At 47.6% G+C, this 2,490-nt stretch overlaps 1 protein-coding gene across 1 annotated transcript in view; it reads left to right on the top strand.

The window, feature by feature from the left end:
* Window positions 1–2,490, top strand: part of Nom1 (nucleolar protein with MIF4G domain 1) — a 30,719-nt gene that overhangs the window by 23,743 nt on the left and 4,486 nt on the right. The window contains exon 10 of the mRNA XM_013027204.1: window positions 1,713–1,865. Within this exon, the coding sequence (XP_012882658.1) occupies window positions 1,713–1,865 (153 nt within the window). The remainder of the gene's footprint in view (window positions 1–1,712; window positions 1,866–2,490) is intronic.

Genomic DNA, 2,490 nt, shown 5'->3' with positions numbered 1-2,490 from the left:
AGTGCTCTACCACTTGAGCCACAACACCACTTCCGGCTTTTTCTGCTTATGTGGTGCTGAGGAATCGAACCCAGGGCTTCATGCATGCAAGGCAAGCACTCTACCACTGAGCCACCTTCCCAGCCAATCTCAGCCTTCTTGACCAGTGTCAACCCTTCAATCATTTTCCCCTGAACCTCTGAGCAAGAGGTGGCTCGAGTTGAAGCACAATGGGGAAGCAGGCTTCAGTTGGGGGGGCGGGTGTCTCTCCAAAGCCTGTCCTGTCATGTTAGCTTTCTTCCTTCGCTGTAGTGGAATACCTCAGAAAACGGACCTGAAGAAGGTTTCAGTTCGCAGTCATTTTGCCATGCTTCCACACAGCACAGCACATCCTGACTGAACATGGAGGATGCTGCTCAAATGAAGGCACCTTGGAAACAACCGGATTCCATGATCTCTTTCCAGGCACGCTCTCATGACCTAACTTCCACCAGACCCCTTCCCAAAGGCACTACCGCCTGCGGGAGTGCCACAGACTGAGACCAAGGCACATGACTTTTAGGCCACCTTCCAGACCTAAGCTGTGTAGAGAAGGCACACCAGCATGGGTCCTGTCTGCTGTGAGTACACTGCTCACCATCCGGCACTGCAGAGAGCAGAGTGTCAGCGCCACAGTAGCACAGGACTTCTGAAGTGGGTTCTGCTGAGTACACGCAGCCAGTCTCTGTCCCTGCTTGACTATATGGAATTCTGGCAGGGGCAGATCTAAAGGGACAGAAAATGCATGACAGCCTGTGTCTTGGCAGAAGCACTGTATCTTAGCAGAAGGAGTACTGGTTTGGGAAGATAGAACTTTCCATTTCTACTCTGGTGGTTACCTGTTTGGCATAGCCCTGTGGCTTGTCTGCATTTAGAGGGCTGTGTGCTAAAAGAATGAATTTTACTGGACGTTTTACTTCTTAAAAATGAAGCTAAGCCACGTGCTGGCGGCTCACAACTACAATCCTAGCTTCTAGGAGGCTGAGATCTGAGGATCATGGTTCAAAGCCAAGCCCGGGCAGGAAAATTTATCACCAGTTAACCACCAGGAAACCGGAAGTGGTAATGTGTCTCAAAAGTGATAAAGCACTAGCCTTGAGCAAAAGAGTTTAGGGACAGTATCTAGCCCCATGAATGACAAAGAAAAATGAAGACGCTAGCTGGGCACTGCTGGCTCACACCTGTCATCCTAGCTACTTAGATGGCTGAGAGCTAAGGTTCATGGTTAAAAGCCAGCCTGGGCAGCAACATTTGTGAGACTCTTATCTCCAGTAAACTACCAGAAAACCAGAAGTGGTGCTGTGGCTCAATTGGTAGAGCACTAGCCTTGAGCATAAAAGCTCAGGGACAGTGCTTAGACCACGAGTTCAAGTCCTAGGACTGACACACAAAAAAATTAAGAAGTAATTTAGTATGACCTGTCTTTATGGGTGTAGCCAGTGACTCCTGCTTATTTTCTACAGGCACCAATTTTGGGCTTTAGTAGCTGCCATAACGCTCATGGTCATGCACTTACTCACATTTTGCCCCACATGATTGGGAAAACTTGAGGCACAGAGAAATTAGATGGCCCACATCTTTGGCTTCTGCCACCCAGTGTACCTTACCACCACACCTCACCTCACCCGACTCTTGTAGACAAGAAGAGTCCTCTAAAAGACTGCTGAGAAAACTGGACGTGGATGTGGACTTAGTGGCTGTTTGTGTGCTGCAGGCTGGGGCTGAAGGAGCAGCAGGAGAGAGAGGTGGTCCACGTGCTCATGGACTGTTGCCTGCAAGAGAAAACATACAACCCCTTCTACGCCTTCCTGGCCAGCAAGTTCTGCAGCTATGAGCGGCGGTTCCAGGTAACTAGATAGACGCTCCCTGTGCCATCGGGCAGGCGCCCCTTGGAGCTCCCCGAGACCCTGTGCTGTCTCAGGCAGCATTGTGGCCAGAATTGACTGTCTGCTTTTTTGTTTAATTTTTGAGTTAGCATGCGTCAGTGATAGAAGGGGTTTCGTGGTAATGATCTCACACAGTGTACCTTAAACAAGTTTACCTCCCCCATTACATTGCCCTCCTCCCCTTCGTCTTCCCCCTTTTCAGTGTTGTGTTTCATTATGCTGTCTTCATGTATGTGTGGACATGCTCGTACATGTGTATTCATATACATAGACATGTACACTGTATCCTTCAGTCCTCGTCACCCCTTCTTATCCTTTACCCCTCACCCAAACAGCCCCCCCTTTTGCATTCATGTCCCATCATTATTATCATCCTCTTTATTTTAGGTCTAGATTCTACAAATAAGAGCATGACATTTTTGGCTTTCTGGGCTTGGCCTACCTCATTCAACATGATGTTCTCCGTTTCCCTCCATTTTCCTGCAAATGACATAGTACCATTTTTTTCTTTGTGATATACACAGGTAGATTGTTGTGGGATATATATATATATATATATATATATATATATATATATATTCATATA

Source organism: Dipodomys ordii, unplaced genomic scaffold (assembly GCF_000151885.1).
Source record: "Dipodomys ordii isolate 6190 unplaced genomic scaffold, Dord_2.0 Scaffold101, whole genome shotgun sequence".
NCBI classification, from domain to species: domain Eukaryota; kingdom Metazoa; phylum Chordata; class Mammalia; order Rodentia; family Heteromyidae; genus Dipodomys; species Dipodomys ordii.
The sequence above is the reverse complement of the archived record's forward strand: the minus strand, read 5'-3'. Positions and strand labels throughout refer to the sequence as shown.